We start from the raw sequence: 23,078 nt of genomic DNA, 5'->3' as shown, positions 1-23,078 counted from the left end.
AATGTCACAAGAAGCAAAACTGTTAAATCAACATTAAATATGCAGAATGTGTGAGCCGACGTTGGATCAGTTGTAGATTATTAATCCTAAAATTAACACAACAGAAACACAAAAGAAGACGGACAACAGACGTGTTTCTAAAGAACTATATTTACATAATACTCTTGTTTTACAGAGAACCATATCAAAAGTATAAAATACTTACAAAAACGCTGCAATATATAAAAATAACATCTATCTTCTCCAGATCATTAGGAAAGGCATACATACAAAAAAATATATTTATAATACATTTACACAGTTGAACCCAGAAACCCCGGGAGGCCGAGCGACGCTGGAAGCTGAAGATTCGGGCAGGAGATGGGCGGCCATTTTGGATTTTTGAACACGTGAAACTAGCTCCGATCGGTTTATCAATAATAACTTTACAAATAAAATACACAACATGTCTGTAAAACACAAACGACTCTTTGAAGAAGTCAAAAACAGTACAGTAGATAGAACGACCGGGTCACAGTTCCACCTTAAAAGAACAGCGGAGCCCGGTCACACAGATCCGCCTTAAAAAGAAGATGGAGACGCCGACTGGAGGTCAGAAAAAAAGATCGGACGGCAGACGAGGAATCGAACGACCGTCTCCATTTATAGAACTATAGCCATGAGGACAAAACTTTGCGTTCAGCGTTAAATTCATCGTCCGCCGTCGGACCCGACAGGAAGTAGTTTAAAGTCTGGTCTTGTTTATCTGGCGACATTTTGAATTTGGGAAACACTGAAGAAAAAAATACAAATCTTGATTTTCAAGCAGAAATGTTTTTCTTCATTGAATAATTTTCATATTATTTGGAAAATATAAATTTTAACATCACAAGATGAAGAACATGTTTTAACACATGTATTATGAACTAAAACTGTGTTTCCTGCTTTTACATAAAATCTACAGGAAGACGTAGAGTCACGAAAACTTGAAATATTGAGGAAACAACTGGAAACGTCAAACGTGACCCGATGTGCAGCTCAGGGATGTAATGCTTCATCTGGTTTAAAAAGTCAGTCTCTGTCACGAGGAAACAGTTGTTTTTAGAGATTTACAGGTTACAAAATAAAGTTTAAAGCCAGAAAGTTTCAAACTAATGAATGGATTTCACCTGCACACACACACGCACACACACACACACACACACACGCACGCACAGGTGAGTCTGTTGTGAAGAGGAAGTGGAACATTTACATTTTAAACAAAGGTCTGAATGGATCTACAGTGTGCTCTGTGTCTCTGCTGCTCAGAGGTTCATATCACGATTCCTTTTGCAGTTTTCTTCAAACAAACTCTTAAACTTCAGACATTTAAAAAAGGAACATATAAATGTTTTTGCACGTTTTACTGCAACTACTTTCATTTAGGATGTAAACTAAGTATTTAAAGACTTCATCCGTCGGACTGGTGAGTGATAACAAAACTTTCTTTAACGCCGACTGAAATTAGGTTTTTGTTGCAAACAAAAGAAATTCATCCGTCGATCCATTCAGAAAATAAAATGTACGAAAGACTTTCCCTAAACAAATCCAGCTGGTTTGTTGTAGATATTTGAATAATATTTCCCTGCAGTATGAAAATGAACTCAGTTATCATGTGTGTGTTTTCACAGCAACATCTTCTGGTAAATTATTACAATAAAATAATGTGATGGATTTTCTCTCTAAGAACTTAAAGTGAAATGAAAAACGTCACGATACCAGAATGTTAGTAGTCGATAAACTCAACTCATCACGATAACGATATTTCTTACTGAATAGAGCTTAAACGCATCGTAACGTAACTCAATGCGACCTCCGTTAACGTTAGCTGTTAGCTCCATTATTTAGCCGAGCAGAACTGTGCCGCTAACGGCTAACGTTAACTAGCTCTCCTCGTGCTGATAGCAACAAAGATTTATTGTTCACGATGTAACTTTATGAAGGAAAGTTTTCTAGTTTTCAGTATTTAAGAAAACAAGAGTCACGTTTTCAGAGATTCGACATCGACTTGATACAGAAATCATAAAAACACAACATGACGTTTTGGAAAGTAGTCGCAGTATTTGAGAAGTACTTCATGGTAAACGGTAGTAAAACAAGCAAAAACACCGCTATGTTCCCTTTAAGATGAGCTGCTCACATAAAGCTAATATGTGTTTTAAAGAGTGATTTCACTTCATCTCCGCTGAAAAACTAAAACTTTTCCAAGGATTTGTAACGCTGGCGGTCTGTAGGTGGCGCTGTGTGTGTGTGTGTGTGTGTATGTGTGTGTGTGTGTGTGGGGGGGGGGGGGGTACAGTGGTTCATCACTGAACCACAGCTTCAGTAGTCTTAATATTAATACGACTCTGTTCAGTCTCACGAACACAGCAGAGTAACAGGAAGTAAACCGACATCAGACGAGTCGCTTCTTTACAGATTTGCACACGAGGTGAAAACAAGTCAAACATTTGGGAGATTACACTCATAAAATAAACAGTTATTCTGTTAAATTTACTAAATTAAAGTCGTGCTTATGAAACTACGAGACAATAGTAAGCTGGTGAATCATAACTGTACAACGTATAAACCGAGGTTTGTTTATCATCGTTTTTATCTGTGGTTGATTTTATACATTTTTTATTTATAAATTTGTTTTTTAAAGTCTTCCAATTCACCAAAACAAAACTTTCCAACAGTTTCTCGAATGAAAATACCAAAGTAATTTATATCATGATATAGAATTATAAAGTTCAACTAGACATTAATGGATGAACTTCCTGTTCACCTTTAGATGCAGAACGTACCTGAAGACGCTACTTTTCTACCACGTGTGCAATTCTGCAAAGACCAACTCATCCTTAAATTGTCATATTTTTGAATGAAGCCGTTTCTCCTCAGAACAAAGAGGATGAAACTGGATTTTTGAACATCCAGTCTGCTGAACTCAACTGTTCTTTAACCGACAACCTTCACTAGTTTACCTGCCAGATGTGTGTTTTTAAAGAGCTCAGACTTTGTTAGCCGGGTGGCTAATGCTAACGCTCCGACCTCCCGTCTGGATCGTTTCATCACAACAGTGTTGAAACCTTTTGTTTCCAACATGGCTGCTTGCAGAACGTCCTTCAAGGACTCGTGTTCCAAGGTGCAGCCTCTCGGCTGGTCTCAGCAGGGTGTCCAGGTGCAGACAGGTGTGCAGACAGGTGTGCGTGGGGGCGGGACTAGTGGTGGCTGGCGAGCAGTTCGTCCAGGTCGGCCATCCACTCCTGTGTGCTCTGACCCTTCAGCAGAGAGTCCACCAGCTCGCTCTCTCCGGCGAAGCTCCCCGACGCCACGTTGTACCCGAAGGACACCTGCTGCTGCTGACTGGGGGTCCTGCTCACCTGGTAACCTTGGTTACACTGCAGGCCCTGGCGGCCGTTGCCCTGCGGCGGTCCGAACGCCGCCAGGTCGGGTAAGACGGCCTGGTTCTGACCGGCCTGAGTCGTCTGCTGCTGCTGAGCGAGGCTCTGAGGGTTGGGGGCCGCCCTCTGCTGGGCGGCGGCCGCCATGTTTGTCTGCATCATCTGGTTCAGGACTCCCATCGGACGCCCGTTGGGGTTGGTGCCGAAGGGTGCGGCGCCCGGCGGCATCTTGGGGAGGCGAGACTGCTGCTGCATGTGGAAGGCGTTGGGCGGGTTGCCGAAGGCGTTGGAGGGCAGACCGGCGTTGCTGGAGGGCGGCTGGTTGGCCAGCTGCTGCTGCCAGGCGGCGGCAGCAGCAGCGGCGCTCTGGGCGCCCTGCATGCCGCCAGGCATTGTGGGTCCCATACTGTTCTGCATGGAGCCCGGCATGCGGGCGGCGGCAGCAGCGGCAGCGACCAGCTGCTGCTGCTGCTGCTGCTGCTTCAACATGGCGGCGTTGGGCTGAGACTTCAGGTGCTGCTGCTGAGCCAGAAGATTCTGCCTGTAAGCGGCGCTCATGGCGCCCAGAGGCTGGCGCTGCTGGGACGGGTGAGACGGGTGGGACGACGGGTGGGACGACGGGTGAGACGACGGGTGAGACGACGGGTGAAGGTTCATGTTGTTGTAGAGCACCTGCTGCACGTCCACATTGGCCCCGCCCCCTCCTCCTCCACAGGACGACAGGCCGATGTCGCCCTGACTGCCCGTCGGAGGCGGAGCTACACCACCTGTCGGCATGCTCATACCCAGCATGCTTTGGTTCTGGGGGAACATGCGCTGGGGGCCGGGGGCGGGGCCTCCCATGGAGCCGACGCTGCCCATTGGCTGAGAGGAAGCTGTGAAGGAGAAAGTTTATTTAATTTATTAATGTGAAGTAGAACAACTTCATTATTTTAATTTGTGATAAATCTGCAAATTACTTTCTCAATCATTGGATTTGCCTATGAAATAATTCCATTTTAGTTTCTTCAAATTCTAAACTTTTAATGTCTTTCTATACAGTTTATTACGGTCACATTAAACAAAGAAAATCCTCAAAGTTTCAGATTAATTTTCTATCAATTAACTCACTCACCCTAGATTACCTCATAATACTCTCATAATACCCTCATAATACAATAGGAGGATAAAGTAATGGATTTAAAAACCAACTCCCACTCATACTTCCTCTTAAGTGCTTTACAAAGTGTGATAAAGTTAATAATCATCCAGCAGTGGAAGCTGTAAATTATTATTGTCACCACTTTATCTTTAGAAGACAGTTTAATGTTGCAGCTCTTAAGTTTAACATCAGTTTGAGTTCATTAAGATCGTTGAGCTCAACAGACTTAAAGTGATAAACATGACGTTCAGCTGCTGTTATTTAACTTTCAAATCAGCGGTGAGCTTCATTTACAATCAGACAGAGAAACGTTTGTTCTGAACGTCATCGGTATTCTAATGAAGGTCCAAACAAACAAACAAACTTCTGTTCAATTTAAATTAGTTTTACCAAACAGCAGCTCTTTCTGTGGTCGTCTATTTATAAAATAAACTGTTTAATATTCCTTTATTAATAATTTAAACAGGTGTGTGTGTGTGTTCTGTGTGTGTGTGTGTGTGTGTGTGTGTGTGTGTGTGTGTGTGTGTGTGTGTGTGTGTGTGTGTGTGTGCGTGCGTGCGCATGGGGGGGTTCCATTTAAGGTTCCTGAATTCTCTCCGGTGATCTTGATTTGTGAACCATTTCTCCAATTAATTTATAGAAAAATAAAACAATAAAAGCAGGCTGTATACAGCTTAACCCTCTGAACCCCAAAACCCACTGGTTGGAAGGAAAAGCATATTTTTCAACACGTCATTATCGTTCCTTGAACACATTGTGTGTGACGAACGCTTACGTCAGAAAAAGCAGCCGAAACGAAGCTTAAAATTATGATGTTTCATCAAAATCATTTTATTCTACATGTTCTCATTTAAAATGTCTCCACTAATAAAGCGTTTCCTTTAACCAGATTGTTTAAAAGCAATAACTTGTGAGCTCCTCAGTGAAACTATGAAGTCATGAATGACGTCCTGCTGTCCTACCTGTAAACTGGTTGACTGGCGGCTGTGGGAACGGGTTCTGATTGGCCGGTTGACCCGGCTGGTCCTGGTACTGTGGGGGGGGTCGAGTCAGGTGTCTCTGCAGCTGTTGGTCCTGCTGCCGCTGCTTCTCCTAAAACACAGAGACGGACAACTCATCAGACATTTTATCTAGAAAACAACAGTCTCTAATCCTCCGGCTGCTTCACATCACAACAGCTCCCTCTAGTGGTTAAAGTGAGTGTTCACAGGTAAAGTGTTCCTCTTCCTCTCAGCTCGACTGCACGTTTGAACATCAATCATGACATGAATTTAAAAAAATGACTCAGACCGACTATCGTTATCCTTCATCTACTGATTCATTCTTCTTCTTCTTATGCAACAATGAGCTACTCTTCTTCTTGTGTAACAATGAGCTAAACTCTTCTTCTTCTTCTTATGTAACAATGAGCTAAACTCTTCTTCTTGTGTAACAATGAGCTAAACTCTTCTTCTTCTTATGTAACAATGAGCTAAACTCTTCTTCTTGTGTAACAATGAGCTAAACTCTTCTTCTTCTTATGTAACAATGAGCTAAACTCTTCTTCTTCTTATGTAACAATGAGCTAAACTCTTCTTCTTGTGTAACAATGAGCTAAACTCTTCTTCTTCTTATGTAACAATGAGCTAAACTCTTCTTCTTATGTAACAATGAGCTAAACTCTTCTTCTTGTGTAACAATGAGCTAAACTCTTCTTCTTCTTCTTCTTCTTATGTAACAATGAGCTAAACTCTTCTTCTTGTGTAACAATGAGCTAAACTCTTCTTCTTCTTCTTCTTATGTAACAATGAGCTAAACTCTTCTTCTTGTGTAACAATGAGCTAAACTCTTCTTCTTCTTATGTAACAATGAGCTAAACTCTTCTTCTTCTTCTTATGTAACAATGAGCTAAACTCTTCTTCTTGTGTAACAATGAGCTAAACTCTTCTTCTTGTGTAACAATGAGCTAAACTCTTCTTCTTGTGTAACAATGAGCTAAACTCTTCTTCTTCTTGTGTAACAATGAGCTAAACTCTTCTTCTTCTTATGCAACAATGAGCTAAACTCTTCTTCTTGTGTAACAATGAGCTAAACTCTTCTTCTTGTGTAACAATGAGCTAAACTCTTCTTCTTGTGTAACAATGAGCTAAACTCTTCTTCTTGTGTAACAATGAGCTAAACTCTTCTTCTTCTTGTGTAACAATGAGCTAAACTCTTCTTCTTCTTATGCAACAATGAGCTAAACTCTTCTTCTTGTGTAACAATGAGCTAAACTCTTCTTCTTGTGTAACAATGAGCTAAACTCTTCTTCTTATGTAACAATGAGCTAAACTCTTCTTCTTGTGTAACAATGAGCTAAACTCTTCTTCTTCTTCTTCTTCTTATGTAACAATGAGCTAAACTCTTCTTCTTGTGTAACAATGAGCTAAACTCTTCTTCTTCTTCTTCTTATGTAACAATGAGCTAAACTCTTCTTCTTGTGTAACAATGAGCTAAACTCTTCTTCTTCTTATGTAACAATGAGCTAAACTCTTCTTCTTCTTCTTATGTAACAATGAGCTAAACTCTTCTTCTTGTGTAACAATGAGCTAAACTCTTCTTCTTGTGTAACAATGAGCTAAACTCTTCTTCTTCTTGTGTAACAATGAGCTAAACTCTTCTTCTTCTTATGCAACAATGAGCTAAACTCTTCTTCTTGTGTAACAATGAGCTAAACTCTTCTTCTTGTGTAACAATGAGCTAAACTCTTCTTCTTGTGTAACAATGAGCTAAACTCTTCTTCTTCTTGTGTAACAATGAGCTAAACTCTTCTTCTTGTGTAACAATGAGCTAAACTCTTCTTCTTCTTCTTGTGTAACAATGAGCTAAACTCTTCTTCTTCTTGTGTAACAATGAGCTAAACTCTTCTTCTTCTTGTGTAACAATGAGCTAAACTCTTCTTCTTCTTGTGTAACACGTTTACCTGTTCAGCCATCAGCTGCTGTCTCTGCATGTACTGCTGCTTCTGCTGCTCCAGGATCTGCTGTTGATGCTGTTGTTGATGTTGATGTTGTTGTTGTTGTTTCAGCGCCGCCGCCACCGCCGCCTGGCTGCTCAGGTACGCTGCGTTACCGTGGTTACTCGACATGGCGTTGGGCCCCGGCTGGGTCGTCATGGCGTTGTTTACGGGCGCCGACGCCGGACCGTGAGCAGGAGGAGGGTACGAGTTCTGGTCCTGATAGAAACAAATCGTTGTTCATTATTAATAGTTATTATTGTGTATTTAACTTTTCTTTTATATACATATTTTCACATTTTCACACATTTTAATATTTTTTTCCTTTCTGTTCATGCTCAGAACAACATTCAAAGAAAATCTTTGTGGTTTAATTTGAACGTGTGTTGATTTCCTGTTTTGTTGTAAAAAATAAATATATGATATAGATTATAAATATAAAAAAATAAATATATTAAACAGATTATAAATATAAAAAAATAAATTATATAGATTATAAATATAAAAAATGTATAGATTATATAGATTATAAAAATAAACAAAATAAAAATGAAAGTGGAAAAAATGAAGTTTCCAAAACGCCCAAACCTGAATCTGCTTGTTGTTACTTCTTTTAAAGTTTTTATTATAAGTAAAGTATTTCATTGAATCTCATTTAAATGACTTTATTTTCAGTTCTTTTATTGGTTATTACATTTTTCACTATTAAACTGCTTTTTTAAGTGCAAAATTATATTTTAGCAGCATTTTATGGATCAAAAAGGTGAAACACAAATATATGTATTATTATTATAATAATGTAAAAAACAAGTTAAATATAGTTAATAACAGACAGAGGTTAGAAACTAGATGTATTGATAAAAAATGTATGAATAAATTAAATGAGGATCTGAGTGTTGCAGAATTAGAGAGCAGTAAAAACTACAACAGCTCCCTCTGAAACGTAGTAGAGTAGACGTATACAGTAGCAAAACACGAATACAAGTAGAGGTACTTGTACAATGTATAACTACAGCGAGTGCAAGTTTTAAGTTTAGTTCAGCAGGAACAGAGCGTCCCGTCTGCAGACAAGAAAATACGACCAGCAGACGCAGCTATATTTAAATACAGAGAATATGAAAGGCTGCTTTGTCACTGGCACCCCCCCCCCCCCCTCCCCGTGTGAGCCTTAGCAACCAGCTGCCCCACACACACACACCCACCCACCCACCCACCCACCCACCCACCCACCCACACACACACACACACACACACACACACACACACACACACACACACACACACACACACACACACACACACACACACACACACACACACACACACTAAAGCGTGGGGCCCAGACCGGTCTGAAGCAGCTGAACAAAAGGCCTCCCTGCTGCAGACTGCTCTGGGTCTTCATCTGAAACCAGTACAACTGGCTTCAGACCAGTATGACGTCGTGACCTTCATCCATGCCGGTCAGCGTACGACAACCTGTGTACAGCTGCTTCCATCTCACTCCATATCTATTTAAATCAACAGCCGACCGAATACAATGAGACTGAAGAGCTGGTTTATCAACCGCTATAAAACACTAACGAAGAAGAAGAAGAAGCTGCGCCACAATCAGGCGGCAAGCCAAAGCTTCATGTCTTAAAGCTGCATTCTCTCTAATGTCCACCAGGGGGCGACTCCTCTGGTTGTATAGAAGTCTATGAGAAAATGACTACTTCTCTCTTGATTTATTACCTCAGTAAACATTGTAAACATGAGTTTATGGTCTCAATCTCTAGTTTCAAGTCTTCTTCAATACAGCATGATGTTCATTTAGTAAATGATGGTCCATTTAGAGTCACACAGACCATAAAGCAGGGGATGCTTTAGGGGCGGGGCTACACAGTGATTGACAGGTCTCTAGCAGAGATACAAGTTGGATTTAGCACCATGACACCGTCAGCACATGTTGCTTACGGAGGCTACTTTTTTTATTTGCCAGAACGTGTCTTGATGACAAATTGCGAATCAGCCGGTTTTTGGTAAAATCAAACTGGTTTTAAAAATCACACACACTGGAAAACACGGATATCCACCAAACTCAAATCTCCAAACCTAATCCAAATTATGACTGAGGCTACATCCACACTACTACGTTTCCATTTTGAAATGCATGTTCTTTGCTACGTTTACACGGAGCGTCCACACTACTCAGAGTTTTAGAGCAGTTTAGAAATGCTACCGAAAGACGTTCACAAAGAAACCGTCGAGGTACGAAAGCATAAAGAGAACAGACAACGAAACCGAGGAAACGAGTGAGACCACATTCAATGAGCCATAATCTAGTGAACTTTGATTTGTAAGTGTTCATTTTAACGTACATTTGATGTGTGTGAGAGAGATTTAGAGCCTTGTAACTAAGTCTGAAAATAAACCCTCGCATAAAGACTCATCTCTTGGTCCAGACAAGTTACAGTTGAACTCTATGGAGAAAGCCGGTTTCTTCCAGCTCTGACCAGCAGTCAAAGACAACAGCCTGGAGTCATTAAACCCTCATAGACCCCCCCCACGAGTCCTGCACACAGACTCTGAATCTACTGAATCTGAGGCTAAACGTCTTTTCTTTTGGTACAGAGAGTTTTCTAAGAAGCCGTCGCTGTGTCGACACTGAACCAGCCAGCAGGAGACCGTGCTGCAGTAACAGACTCTCATTGTTCAGACTCCCATCATGCATCAGTCCACCACAGCTGCGTGGGAGTGTGGAACTGGGTTTATTTGTTAGATACCTTCTGAAGGTCCACGATAGATTAAATATTAAACCTCTGAACCCCAAAAAACCTGCTGGAAGAGCACGTTTTTCTTTACACAATCGCCTAAACTACACTGCTTATTATTCAAGCTAGAAGCTGTTTTAGTCAGAAAACAGCAACCGAAACTGAGCTTAAAACATTTTAGGAGAGGAGAGGAAAGGAGAGGAGGGGAGGAAAGGAGAGGAGGGGAGAGGAAGAGGAGGAGGAGGAGAGGCTGGAACATGTGAATAGTTTAATATTTATAGCATGTAAAGCCTCCATCTTTTTCCCCAAACATTGGTAACACTTGGAAACATGTTGGATATATAGACTCCATTGTTTGCCATTTGTTGTGAAATAAATGATCAATTTCTCTTCTTCTAATGATTGATGTCATCATAACTGTGTTATTCTGCACTCAAGACATGTTCTCGTTCTCTCTACTTCTAGTCATGATGGTTCTGTTTGAAGCGGTATGAAGGCCTTTGTCTGTGCCTTTGTCTGTGTGTGTGTGTGTGTGTGTGTGTGTGTGTGTGTGTGTGTGTGTGTGTGTGTGTGTGTGTGTGTGTGTGTGTGTGTGTGTGTGTGTGTGTGTAGTCCAGGAATGTGCTGTCGGCCTGGTTATGAAAGCCAAACAGCAACACTCTGATCAGTCCATACTGTAGCTGTTAGCACAGATGCTAACGTTAGCTTCTTCTGCTGAGACCTTCTAAAGTCACATTCAGACTCTCGTCCACAGGTTTGTGTTTTACTTCCTCATCATTCTACCAGATAATGTGTTCGTTTTCTTTGTGTTTAATGTTCTCTTCACGGCCGATTAATGACAGAGTGGATTATTATCACGACTATTTAACCAACTTTTGACCCTTTAAATTCACAGAAAACTGCCTTTTCTTTCACTTTATACAGTAAAACTATTAGCAAAGAAATAAAAAGGCACAGCATCACGAATATAAAATAAAGTATTTTATCAAAGATAACCGCCAGCTTAAACATAATAAATTATACTATTTAATACATTCAATAACTTGTGTATTTTTGATCAACCTGGAACCGTTTTGGATGAAACATTTAAAGTTTCCCGTTTTGTTAGCATGCTAACGGGACGATGCTGCAGTGTCACTTTAACCTCTTTCGGTTAAACTAAAATAAACCCCTTGATGGATGACGAAACTAATCGCTGGTAAAACAACCTGTGTGTGTTTCTCTTACCCGTGTGTGCGTGTTTCTTACCTGTGTTATGTGCTGCCGGAAGTTCATGCTGTTCTTCTGTTTGATCTGCTGCTGCTGCCGGAGCAGCGTCAGCAGGGCCGCCTTGTTCTGGCTCTGGGTGTTGGGGGGCCTCGGCTGTCCGGGTCCGGGTCCCGCCTCAAAGTGTGACAGAGGTTTGGTGTTGTTGTAGTTCAGCATGGCGGCCGTGGCCTGGGCCCCCGGCCCCGCCGACGTCGGGTGACCCATCATGTTGGGGTACCCCGGCTTGGGGGGGCCTTTGTTGGGCTGACCGGGCATCAGCAGCTGCTTCTGGGCGTTTGGGTTGAAGTCCTGCGGGTACAAAGAGGGGCTTGTTTGCTTGTCCATACCAAACGCGGCCCCTAGTGGACTCTGGGAGGTGTTGGCCATCGGGGGCCAAGAAGGAGGCGGGTGGGCATGGGGGGGCCCCTGGTTGTGGAACTTGGCCCCACCAGGCTGTGGCTGTTTGTGCTGCATCTGGTGGCCGTGGAGGTGCTGCTGGGCTCTCTGCTGCTGGGCGGCCAGCTGCTGGAGCTGCTGGGCGGGGGAAAGGTCTTTGGGAACCGGAGGGCCACCCGGAGGGAGGAGGTGGTTGTTGGGGGGGGGCTGAAGCTGTCTGGGTGGAGGAGGAGGAGGAGCCGGGGAGGAGGCGGAGGAGGAGGCGACAGGGGAGCGAGGAGGGGGCCCGGAGGAGGACCTGACGTGGGGGGACCCGGTCCGAGAGTCCTGCTCGAAAGCCACGGAGGAGGGAGAGAACTCGGTCTTAACGTGGACTAAATCTGGTGGAAGCAGACCTCCTCCACCTCCAGCTCCTCCTCCTCCTCCTCCAGCACCACCCGGAGTCGGCACCAGAGAGTCTTTGCGGTCCTCCTCGAAGCCGTCGTTGAGAATGTCCTGGATGTCCTCGTAGGCCACGGAGCAGTTCAGCTCCTCCATCAGCTCCGTCCACTCCTGCTCGTTCAGGTTGAGGTCGGGGAACAGGCTGTTGTTGCCTCCTCCTCCTCCCCCCGACGGAGGCATGATGGGCAGGATGTCGTCGGGCTCCTGCTTCATCTCCTTACGATGGAAGTCAGAACCCGACTCCCTTCCGCCGCCGCCGCCGTCCGCCGACTCTCCGGCCGACCCGCGGGTCCCGTTAGAGTTCAGAGAGTCGCTGATGCCCAGCTTGGAGTCCAGCGGGGAGCCGTTGACGGCGCCGTTGTCCAGACAGGTCTTCTTGTTGGGGGGGAAGCCGTCGCCGAACCCGTTGACCGGATCTCTGCCCAGCGGAGAACCGGCGTTCTCCAGCTTCCTCTTCACCGTCTCCTGCAGCTGGAGGAGCAAACGGACACAGAGAATTAAAAACAAGTTATTGCTATTCCACCAACACTGTGCAAATAAACTGAATCCTTGACAGTTGTAGTCCAAATGCTTTAATTATCAAAACATGTAATCAACAAGTAAAATGTGATTTAAACTCCCTGTAGAGACGAAGCTAAGCACTGGACTTGAATACGTTAAGAAAAAGAAAAGATTTCAATATTTATAGCTTCTACCTGATATATTTTGATGCAAGTTAAGGCTTTTTAAATAAGTTTATTCTGCTAAACTACCGCTTTCTTTGCCAACTTCTTTTTCTTGAACTGAATCTTTCTCGTTTAAAATCTGTCTTTGTTATTGTTGTTTTTTAGACTCTGGTTAAATCCTAAAACTACCTCAGAGGCTGCAATCAACAAATATTAGAATTGTCAATTAGTTTGTGGATTATTTTTGTTTATCATTCAGTTTATGACCAGAACAATTTCACAGGGACGAAGGTTCATAGATAAAAACTCATCTGAGAAGCTCAAACAGGTGTTTGACATTCTTGCTTTAGACGATAGCGAACATGTAGATTTATCTGATCCTCTGATTTCTGAACTTGCCAGTTGAACACACCACAGTGTCTTTATTTTAGACATTTGCTTCATGAAACAAGGTTCTTTTGGGAGCTCTGACTAACAAAGCCAGCTGTCATGACAGAATGACTATTTCTGTACGTTGCAGGGTGGGTTCTCCACCTGCAGGGGTCGCTGCAGCTGAACGGGTTCACGAGTTATGAGAAGAGCTTCTGAGCTGCTGATAATAGAATCAGCTGCAGGCGAGCTTACATAACGCTGATAACAAAGAGCTTCTTTAGAGCAGTCAGCAGATCAGATCGGTTCCACACCGGATCTGATGGGAACATTCAGAGCAGCCTCCACATCAGCTGATCCTCACGTCCACTGAATACTACGCTGGGTGACCTGAACCGGGTCCTTGAAGACGTTTGAAGAAAGCTTACGTCAGAAAAAGAAACAAAGCTTAAAAACGTGATATTTCATCAAAAGCATTTTTATTCTTCATGTTCTCATTATAAATGTCTCCTCTAATAAAGAGTTTCCTTTAACCAGGTTGTGTAAAAACATTAAATTGTGAAACTATGAAGTCATGATTGATTCATCTGAGACCAGCAGTCATGTGACCACAAGAGGAGAAACTCTGACTGAACTTCAGGAAGTGAACACAGAGAGGAGAGGAGAGAGAGGAGAGGAAAGGAGAGGAGAGGAGAGGAGAGAAGATTACATTTCCAACATTGGTAACACTTGTGGACACTTAAAAACATGTTGGATATATAGATTCTATTGCCAATTGTTGTAAAATAAATTAAAGAAATTCAACTTTCTTTTTCAATGATTGATGTGATTGTAACTGTTATTCTGCAGTAAAGACATGTTCTCGTTCTCTCTGCTTCTAGTCAGGACTTTATTGCCTGCAATGTTTCCTCACAGCAGCACAACTCTTCTGCACAAACAGGAAACAGAAAGCGTCACAGAGCTCTTTGTCGAGTCAGCAGTTTTAAGTATTTAAGTAAAGAAGCGCTGACTCTCCAGTTCAGAGAAAGGGTTGCTATGAAATAGAGTTTAAAATAATCTAATTGACAGGTGCTTGATATTTATTTTTGGGTAAATTAACTGTTATTTAATTAAGTAATTCCTAAAATGTGAATATATTTTGGTTTTGAGGGGGTTGATAGTAAACTGACTAAAATATAAAACAAATGACATTTATACAGACTCAACTTTGATCAATGAATTTATAAAATCAGTGGTTCGTGCTGAAGTGACAGTCATGTAGATAAAGATGAGTGGAAAACAAAAGAGTCGTGTCTCTGCCCCGAGGAGAGAGTCAACTCTGGTGACTCACTGAGTCGCTGGTCTGGCTCCTTCTACGTACCACGGCTACAGGACTTGAGAGGGGGGGGGGGGGGTTCTACAGGATCTACTGAGGGGGGGGGGAGGTCACAAAGCACGGAGCAGTGCAGTGCATTCTGGGAATTTGAGTCCCTGGTAACACTGTACATTAACTCATGATACTAGACTAACTCATGATACTAGACTAACTCATGATACTAGACTAACTCATGATACTAGTCTACTAACTCATGATACTAGACTAACTCATGATACTAGACTAACTCATGATACTAGTCTACTAACTCATGATACTAGACTAACTCATGATACTAGTCTACTAACTCATGATACTAGACTAACTCATGATACTAGACTACTAACTCATGATACTAGACTACTAACTCATGATACTAGTCTACTAACTCATGATACTAGACTAACTCATGATACTAGTCTACTAACTCATGATACTAGACTAACTCATGATACTAGACTACTAACTCATGATACTAGACTACTAACTCATGATACTAGTCTACTAACTCATGATACTAGACTACTAACTCATGATACTAGACTAACTCATGATACTAGACTAACTCATGATACTAGACTAACTCATGATACTAGACTAACTCATGATACTAGTCTACTAACTCATGATACTAGACTACTAACTCATGATACTAGTCTACTAACTCATGATACTAGACTAACTCATGATACTAGACTACTAACTCATGATACTAGTCTACTAACTCATGATACTAGACTACTAACTCATGATACTAGACTACTAACTCATGATACTAGACTACTAACTCATGATACTAGACTAACTCATGATACTAGACTACTAACTCATGATACTAGTCTACTAACTCATGATACTAGTCTACTAACTCATGATACTAGATTACTAACTCATGATACTAGACTAACTCATGATACTAGTCTACTAACTCATGATACTAGACTACTAACTCATGATACTAGACTAACTCATGATACTAGTCTACTAACTCATGATACTAGACTACTAACTCATGATACTAGTCTACTAACTCATGATACTAGACTAACTCATGATACTAGTCTACTAACTCATGATACTAGACTACTAACTCATGATACTAGTCTACTAACTCATGATACTAGACTACTAACTCATGATACTAGACTACTAACTCATGATACTAGTCTACTAACTCATGATACTAGACTACTAACTCATGATACTAGTCTACTAACTCATGATACTAGACAAACTCATGATACTAGTCTACTAACTCATGATACTAGACTACTAACTCATGATACTAGACTACTAACTCATGATACTAGACTACTAACTCATGATACTAGACTAACTCATGATACTAGTCTACTAACTCATGATACTAGTCTACTAACTCATGATACTAGACTACTAAATCATGATACTAGACTAACTCATGATACTAGACTAACTCATGATACTAGTCTACTAACTCATGATACTAGACTACTAACTCATGATACTAGTCTACTAACTCATGATACTAGACTACTAACTCATGATACTAGTCTACTAACTCATGATACTAGACTACTAACTCATGATACTAGTCTACTAACTCATGATACTAGACAAACTCATGATACTAGTCTACTAACTCATGATACTAGACTACTAACTCATGATACTAGACTACTAACTCATGATACTAGTCTACTAACTCATGATACTAGACTAACTCATGATACTAGACTACTAACTCATGATACTAGTCTACTAACTCATGATACTAGACTAACTCATGATACTAGACTACTAACTCATGATACTAGATTACTAACTCATGATATCACTATTACTTATACTATTAGTAATGTCACCGATTTGAGAAAATATTAAATACATTGGATTATCAATAGAAATGAAATGAGTGGTTGACATTGAAAATAATTAAGATTTTAAAATGTGAGGATTTGTTTATTGAAAATAAAAATAAGTTTAATTTTATTATAAAGTTAATATCTTTGGGATCTGACTGCTGGTCAGATATTTCACAGTATTTTTCTACTTTAATAAACTAAATGATAAAGTCAGGACCTCTTTAAATAAATTAAACAGATAATTCAGAGAGCCGGAGGTTAAGATGACATGACGAACGCACTGAATCTGCAATCACAAATAAAGAAGAGATAACAGTTTCTTTAGAGTGATGAATAAAGCCCAGAGGAGTGCGTTCACAAGATACTGAACGTCTCTGTTGTGTCTAAAACAACCAGGTCTGCATATTTAACATTACAGAGAAATAAACAAAAGCTTCTAAATATCTTCAGACTGACTCACGCTCAAAGGTTTGTCTCTCGCTTTGCCACAAAAATCCTAAATATCCAGTCTGTTTACTCTGATTGCATTCTTTCAGCGTGAATATTTTGTTTCTCTCAATCCTTGTTGTATATTTATATCGTTGGTGTTTATTTGACTTTTACTGAGTTTTTTTAATATATATATATATATAACTGATTGATATCATCACAAATAAATCACTATACATTTACAAATGTTAGCAGCTATGTTAACAAATAATATTATTAAATACATTAATGTTTGTAAGATGCTTTTTTTGTCCATAATGGACCAATATTTTCATTGTAATGTGTTCCAATTACATATTTATTGTTTAATGTTGTGCAACCTTATATTTACCGTTACTATGTATTGATGTCAGTGAAGTAAAAACCTCTGTTCATATCTATGTAAATCTCTTTGGAATCATTTAAAATGTTTATTTATGTAAAAAGTGAACAGGCTCCAATATATATACATACACATACACCCGATTACATCCTCCATCACAATTTATGTCATGATATAATTCATTTTCCATAAAAAAACTTGTTTTTTTTTTAGCTAATCCAAAATCATAAATAGATTTATTAATCTATACAAACATACTTAATCTACTAATATTACCATTAAAATGTACCATTTAACACTAAATGTTGTCAAATTTAAACCCTCTCATGCTACAAACTCACAATACTAAATACTTTAAAATATTAGATATAAAAAAAAAGACTAAAACAAAAGAGTAGATATCAATATGTGCCTCTAAACTCTTAATGAGTTGTGAAAACATGAAGTATTGATATTAACATCCGGCAAGTAAGTGACATCACTACAGAGAGGAGCCAATCACAGCTCTGCGGAGGCGACATGGAGCACAGCGAGGCGTTTCCTGACAGCGTTCGTATTCACACACAGATGAGTCAGCTGTGAGGGGGTTTCTGTTCGTACTGAGTCACCTCTCAGGACTCCAGTCAGCGTTTGTTGAGAGCAGATTCTCTCTCGACTCTGAACCAGACAGAGTAGATTTAAATACTACACAAAACATTACACACGCCGACCGATTACATGCGTTGCAAACCGTATCATGCGATGACACTCAGCCAATCAAATGTGTGTATTCTGATAAACGTCGCGCTCGACTCGAGTGAGATATTCACTACGAGACAAAGTACAACAAAAAATAAAAGTACCGACTCACATGTGAGATGAAGGCACAGATATGATCAGAATCCTGACTTTGTTTTCAACTGTTTAACAGAGAGGAACGGCTGAAACAAGTGGTTCAAATAACCAGATAGTCTATTTTATCTTTTCAGAAGAGAATATCATTTCTTGGCTTTTTTTGATTGACGTCACACCTGAATTAAATGAACCTCGTTGAATATGAATGAAATACCCGTGGCCTATATCCTCAGTAGACTTTAGAACCTCATGCAGGATCTCTAGAACTCATTAATGACCACTAGAACATTTTAAAGAACACTTAAAAACTCCTGAGTGACTTTAGATTCTCTTGAAGGACGACGAGACACAAGACCATTTTAAAAGACCTTCTAGAACCCTCAGTGGTCACCAGAACCACCTGTAAGGACCCCTAAAAACTCCTCAGTGAGCATTAGAACATCTTAAAAAGAACTGTTGATATTTCCTGAACAGGAAAAACAAACCGTCTGAAATACACAAGTGAAGGCAAATTGTAGCCGACTCAAACATTTTGACCGTATTCTTTAATTCCGTATCGTCTACGATTTCGAGATTATTTCTGCTCGTTGACACATTTGTGCGACGACGTTGCAAATCAAATGTTTGAAGTGTATCCACAGATTATACACGACTTTTCGTTGAACAATATCGGCTTTCAGTTCAATGCAAGTCAGCGTGAAGTGAGCTCGAACTAACAGAGCTAAAGCCGACGAGCATGCTAATGCTAACAACAACTGGTGTGCTGCAAAAACTTCTCAAGAGAAAAACTCCAGAACATATTTTCTACGTGTTCGAGCTGCAGAAATTAAGAGAATGTTTTGACAGTTTAACAAAACAAATGTACTTTAAAGCCAGCATTTCTAAAAAAACATTGAAAGTACACTTATTAGTACATTTATCTCACACTATAATATATATATATATATATATATATATATATATATATATATATATATATATATATGTTTGTTTTAACTCTTTAAATATGATGCCTCACTAAAGTTTTTGCCATATAAACTATAGAACTTAAGACATTTAAAAATAAGAAGTGTGTGTCACTGACGTTAAGATATTGGTGATGTAAATAGAGCTTTCAGCGCTGCACAAAGAAATGAAATACTGAAGCAAATGAGGAAAGAGGTCAAAGGTCAGAGTCTTGCTCAAGGGCACTAAAGCAGTTATGAAGCGGTTCAACGGATCAGTTTGTGTCTGTTGGAAGAAAACCACAACCAGAAAGGAGGAGATCATGTGACCAGACAGACCCCAAAACAACACTTCCTCTGTCTGTCTGTCAATCACTCACACACACACACACACACACACACACACACACACACACACACACACACCAGTGGTTTCAACCAATAGGAGCTACAGCACAGACAGTGATCAGTATTATCTTAACAGGATTTTATTATCTAATCTTTAACAGCTGAGCAGCACCACAAACTAACGGAACAAGATTCCTTCAAATGTCACGAATCAAATATTCAGATTTATTTTAGATAAATCAAGCCAAAAATGTACTTTATTTACAACCTACGGTTCTCTTGCTTTTGAGTTGTACACACTTTAATGTGAAGTTAAATAATATATGGACTGTATATGATTTGGACTTAAAATTAAAAGTAATCTTCTTAAATTATCATTCGCTGTATATTCAAGTACATATACACTATTAGGTGCACCTTGCTAATATCGGTCTATTCCAATATCATATTATAATAAGACTGTTTTATAGAGGTGTTTAGTCTAATTTGTGCTGTTGCATTGTTGGCTTTCTAATATTTAGTCATGTAAAAACTATGCTTCTGACTCTTCTGCAATGTAAACTATTTAATAAACAGCAAAAGAGACCTTCAAAAGTCTCCTTTCAACAATAACCGTAAACCAGATTATCTCTAGAAGGACGTCGCTGTTCTAATCGCACTCTTTAAATAAAGAGTTCACTATTTGTACCATGCTACCCTCCACTGATATCTGGTCACATATAACACGAGAAACCTTTTGTGATAGTATTGTTCTGAGAGTCAGAGTGACATTCCTGATTAAAACGCAATCTGTAAAATACCAAATATCTGATTTAAACTGCCCCTGATTGTTCCTCAAGGTGGTTTATTAATGCACCATCAGCCTGTGGTGAAGAGACAAGGAAACAAGGAGAAGAGAGTAAGAGACCAGCAGACGAGGAAACAAGGACATTTGGAGACAAGGAGAGGAGTAGCCAAAGAGCTGAAGAGACAAGGAGACAAGTAAATGAGGAGACCAGGGGAAGAAGAGCTGGCTCGGCGACCGTGGCTAAGTGGAGAGCAGGGCCGTCCTTCAAACAGCAGTTCGATCCCCGGCTCCTGCTCCGCTAGTCGCATGTCGATGTGTCCTTCAGCAAGATACTTAACCCCAAAAAGTGCTCCCGTAGCTGTGCCTATGGTGTATGAATGTGATAGAATCTTAATTGTAAGTCGCTTTGGATAAAAGCGTCTGCTAAATGACTGCAATGTAATAATTTATTGAAGAAGACTTGAAACTAGAGATTGAGACCATAAACTCAAGTTTACTGAGGTAATAAATCAAGAGAGATGTTGAGTCATTTCCTAATAGACTTCTATACAACCAGAGGAGTCGGTGTTGTGGTGTGTTCAAGCTCCAACATCCGTGTCCATCAGAGCTCACTCACCGCTATCAGGGTGCTGTTCCGGCTCTGCTCCGCCGTCGTTCCTCCGCTCTCTCCGAGCTCTGCACCACCTCCACCACCACCACCCGGTGCTCTCTGCCCGGCCTGGTCTCCGCTGGCCTGCGGCTGGGTCTGCCGGTGCTTGTTGGACCGCTTGGCTTTAGCCTGCAGGCAGCGTTGGTGCAGAGCGAAGGTCTGCTGCCTCTCGAGCTCCAGCCGCTCCAGCGTCGCGTTCTCGTAGCGGCTCTCGCAGCTGTTGTGATGCTGCCGGAAGAGCTCGATCCTCCGGCGGAGCCTCTCCATCACCGCGCTGTGTCGCGGTGTAACAAAATCCGCCATCATCAATATATAAAAGAAAAAAAAAAAAACTACCCCGACTCAGGTTTCGTCCATAAAAATGCTGATTTTTGGGCTCTTTTTTTGCTACACTATACTCCCCCTAATGCTGATGATTTTTGGGCTCTTTTTTTGCTACACTATACTCCCCCTAATGCTGATTGTTAGGCTCTTTTTTGCTACACTATAACTCCCGCTAATGCTGATTTTTGGGCTCTTTTTTCCTACACTATACTCCCCCTAATCCTGATTTTTGGGCTCTTTTCTTGCTACTCTATACTCCCCCCTAATGCAGATTTTTGGGCTCTTTTTCTTGCTACACCCCCCCTTCCCTTTACAAAGACTCCCGTACTGGCTCCATGGAGGCGACCTTTGTCTTGCTAATGGCCTTCAGTCACACTGCCAAAAAACGGAAAATTAAGGTTTTTTTTACTCACTATATTCTTATTAAATACAACAGCTCGTTTAACTTGCTGTGTCAATACAATAATAAAAACAGAGCTACTGGAGTCTTGTTAGAGCCACATTACGCCCGAGATTAACCCAGAGAAACCTCTGATTAATCTCTGCGGTATATATAAAAAAACAACAAACCAAAGCTACTTTTATGTAGTTAATACAATTACACTACTTTCATATAAATGAACCAGTGTGCTCTCTCGCTATCACACGAACTCCCTGTGAGCTAAGTTAAGTTAGCAACATTCCTCCACTAAAAAAAAAAATCAAAGTTGGAGCGTCGAGAATTCCTTTAAAATCACAAAATTAGATATATTTTTTGGAGCTAGCTCGCGTTAGCTCTGTAGCTACACTTACATGTGTTTGTTTGCGATAGCGTCATCGTAACGGGTCTGCAGCTTGTCTGAAACTTTCTTTATTTTTTTGCTCCCGAGTATTACAAAAAGTAGTTAGCTTTGGTTAGCAGCTAGTTAGCTTAGCTGGCTAGCGCTAGGCTAACAACTTCACAAACTTGGCTAATGAAACCCATATTGTGTTTTTAGTATTTAACACTTACGAGAAAACAAAACGACAAGACTTCCCCAGATAATTTAATCTTATTTAAATTGACTTACTGTGAAAGCGTCGCTGTCTGTCCGCTCCTTCCTACAGCATCTGTCTGTCTAGTAAACAGCTGATCCTCCGCCTCCTTGTAGCCGTTAGCCGCTAATACTATGTTTTGGCTACCAGTTAGCTAGCTTTGCCTAGCATGCTAGGTGGCTAATAGCCTGAAACGTTTAAATAAAAGCATCATTATTTATATAAATTTCTCCCGGTGCGGATATTCCTCCCCACCTAACCCGAGCCCGAGTCGGGATATGTGTGGTTTTAGAGCGGTTTCAGTCCAGTTAGCACGGGTTTAACGCTGCTAACGCGTCGGTGCTGCTTCTATTGTTTTCCAGCGGACAGGCAAGGCTACTCCGCCATCTTGGAAACTTTCTCTTTTTTTTTCTTCCCATCAGCGACAGGAGGAATGTCCTTGCTCCCGCCTCACCGGTGATTGACAGGATAAGATAGCCAGTAGAGAGCGAGGAATACTTAACGTACAACAGAGAGTAATGAATGCGTAATGAATATATAATATACTATGTATAATGTATAAATTATATAATATATATACATACTATAATAATAGACAATTTTCATCATCTTGCAATATTTTTATTAATCTATGTGCATTATAACTTTATACTTTTTCATCATCAACTACAACATATCTCTGAATATTACGCTTATTACTTTTCTATCTTAGTTTCCATTGAATATAATTTCTTCTACATTATATTTTTACTCTATTTAATAGAAGAAGAATAATTTTCAAATT

General features: G+C 40.6%; 1 protein-coding gene across 2 annotated transcripts; it reads right to left on the bottom strand.

The window, feature by feature from the left end:
• Positions 1 to 138: 138 nt before the first annotated feature.
• maml1 (mastermind-like transcriptional coactivator 1) lies at positions 139 to 22,634 on the bottom strand. 2 transcript variants are annotated; one of them, XM_079168113.1, is made up of 6 exons: positions 22,330 to 22,634; positions 20,924 to 21,230; positions 11,515 to 12,822; positions 7,484 to 7,735; positions 5,505 to 5,634; positions 139 to 4,276 (listed from the first exon to the last, which is right to left on the bottom strand). In XM_079168113.1, exons 2-6 carry the CDS (start codon positions 21,221 to 21,223, stop codon positions 3,219 to 3,221), a joined length of 3,048 nt encoding a protein of 1,015 aa, XP_079024239.1. In that variant the 5' UTR covers positions 21,224 to 21,230; positions 22,330 to 22,634; the 3' UTR covers positions 139 to 3,218. The 2 variants fall into 2 exon arrangements, with proteins under 2 accessions (XP_079024239.1, XP_079024238.1); XM_079168112.1 differs by lacking the exon at positions 22,330 to 22,634 and having other exon boundaries at positions 20,924 to 21,518.
• Between the last annotated feature and the right edge of the window lie 444 nt (positions 22,635 to 23,078).

This window comes from Pholis gunnellus (genome assembly GCF_910591455.1).
Source record: "Pholis gunnellus genome assembly, chromosome: 10".
Taxonomy (NCBI): Eukaryota; Metazoa; Chordata; class Actinopteri; order Perciformes; family Pholidae; genus Pholis; species Pholis gunnellus.
Note: the sequence above shows the minus strand (reverse complement) of the source record. Positions and strands in the feature narration are given on the sequence as shown.